The following is a 1,857-nucleotide window of genomic DNA, read 5'->3' as shown; positions in this document are numbered from 1 at the left end:
TTTTTTTTTTTTTTTGCACCAGCCGTCTCGATTGATTCTCGCCACCACCATGGCGCAAACGTGTGTTCACCAGAGCTGCGGCAAGTCCTACAACGAGGGCGAGGAGGATGGTTGCGTGTACCACCCCGGGCCGCCCGTCTTTCACGAGGGCCAAAAAGGCAGGTTTGCGGGGCGAATTGCTTTAGCGGGATCAGTCATTTTTCCCAGGAGCTAACCTCGCACCAAACTGGCAGGGTGGAAATGCTGCAAGCCACGCGTCTTGACCTTTGAGGAGTTCTTGTCGATCCCTCCCTGCACCGACGGCCGCCACTCCACCACGGATCTGCCGCCTAAGATCGAGAAGAAGGAGACCCCAGCCGACGCCGACGCCCCTGTCCCCTCTACGGCCCCGATCCCACCCCGACTCCCCGTCGCCTCGGCCCCCGAGGCCACCCCTGCTCCCCCACCGCCGCCACCAGAGTCAGAGGATGACGACCCCTCGCTCGAGATCCCCGACGGCAAGACTTGCCGGCGGAAGGCCTGCGGTGCCACCTACTCCAAGGTCGGCTCCCGGGACGGCGAAAAGTGCGTCCACCACCCGGGCGCCCCCATTTTCCACGAGGGTAGCAAAGGGTATAGCTGCTGCAAGCGCCGCGTGCTCGAGTTCGACCAGTTTATGAAGATTGAGGGCTGTGAGACAAAGGACCGCCACCTCTTTATCGGCAGCGGAAAGAAGAAAGGCAAGGCGGGCGCCAACGGCGGCGGCGGTGCGGCAGGCGGTCAGGAGGGCGGCGAGGAGCTTCTAGAACCTGGCTCGGTGAGGTAAGCGGCCGATGCAGCAGAGGAACGGAACACGGCCAAGAGGCTCCAATCTGCGCTCGCGGCCCGATTTCACGGGCTGACCGCTGACGTGTTTTGCATGCACTGCTTCTAGGCACGACTATTACCAAACAGCAACCACCGTGATCGCGTCCTTCTTCCTCAAGAAGATCGACAAGGATCACGCCAAGGTTTCGTTCGAGACACAGTCGATACTGCTCGACCTACCAACCGCGGCGGCGACGCGCTATCGCACCGAGGTGCCGCTCTTTGCGCCCATCAGCCCAGACAAGTGCACCTTCAAGATACTTGGCACCAAGCTCGAGGTGTCACTCGCCAAGGCCGATGTCGCATCGTGGCCAGTGCTGAGGAGTGACGATAGGCACACGGGCGAGATACTACAGATTGGCCGAGCCGGCAGCGTGCAGTGACTGTGAGAGGTTGGCTGCCAGCTGACCCGCGTCCATGTGCATTGGTAACGTAGATGGGTTGGCTGTCTGTCCGTCTGTGCAGTCATGTAGATAGAAGGCTACTAGTCGCTAGACGCACCCGGCCAAGGAGGGGCGTGTGTCGAGCGAGAGCAACAGCCTAGAGGCGAGATAGGCGAGATATGCGGAGGGGCTCGCTCTCCCGCACAACCTTCCTCGCGGGATGCTTGCGACGCGGCAGGCATAATGAATAGAAAAAAAAACGACATGGTTAGATTGAGAGACCACACTTCCGAGAGGTCCGAGAAGTCATTTCGAAGCTAGCCAAGCCACGAAGCCTCTAGCCCCTGTCTAGGATCTGCCGCGGGATGGGCCAGCCGGGGGCAGATTAGGGTACGCGCGCACACGGTGAAGGAAAACTATTACAAGATAAGAACGAGGTTTGCTAGGCGTACAGAGACAGGCCAAGAACCGCGGCGTCATCTTGGCGGTAGGAAAAAGGACAAAACACACACAAAGTCGTGAGGTGCGTGTCACGAGAGATAGAGGCCTCACATGACGCCCGCTCCGACACGAGTCGAGCTCGACTGGGAGGACAAGGGGGGGGGGGGGGGGGGAGGGGGACACGACG

At 60.4% G+C, this 1,857-nt stretch overlaps 1 protein-coding gene across 1 annotated transcript; it reads left to right on the top strand.

Annotated features, from left to right (window-relative positions):
• Positions 1 to 1,832, top strand: GGTG_14362 (CORD and CS domain-containing protein). The gene is made up of 3 exons (XM_009232289.1): positions 1 to 158; positions 234 to 801; positions 914 to 1,832. Exons 1-3 carry the CDS (start codon positions 50 to 52, stop codon positions 1,227 to 1,229), a joined length of 993 nt encoding a protein of 330 aa, XP_009230553.1. The 5' UTR covers positions 1 to 49; the 3' UTR covers positions 1,230 to 1,832.
• The last annotated feature ends 25 nt before the right edge of the window (positions 1,833 to 1,857 follow it).

This window comes from Gaeumannomyces tritici (assembly GCF_000145635.1).
Source record: "Gaeumannomyces tritici R3-111a-1 unplaced genomic scaffold supercont2.303, whole genome shotgun sequence".
In the NCBI taxonomy this organism is placed as follows: domain Eukaryota; kingdom Fungi; phylum Ascomycota; class Sordariomycetes; order Magnaporthales; family Magnaporthaceae; genus Gaeumannomyces; species Gaeumannomyces tritici.
This window is presented reverse-complemented; position numbering and strand designations above follow the sequence as displayed.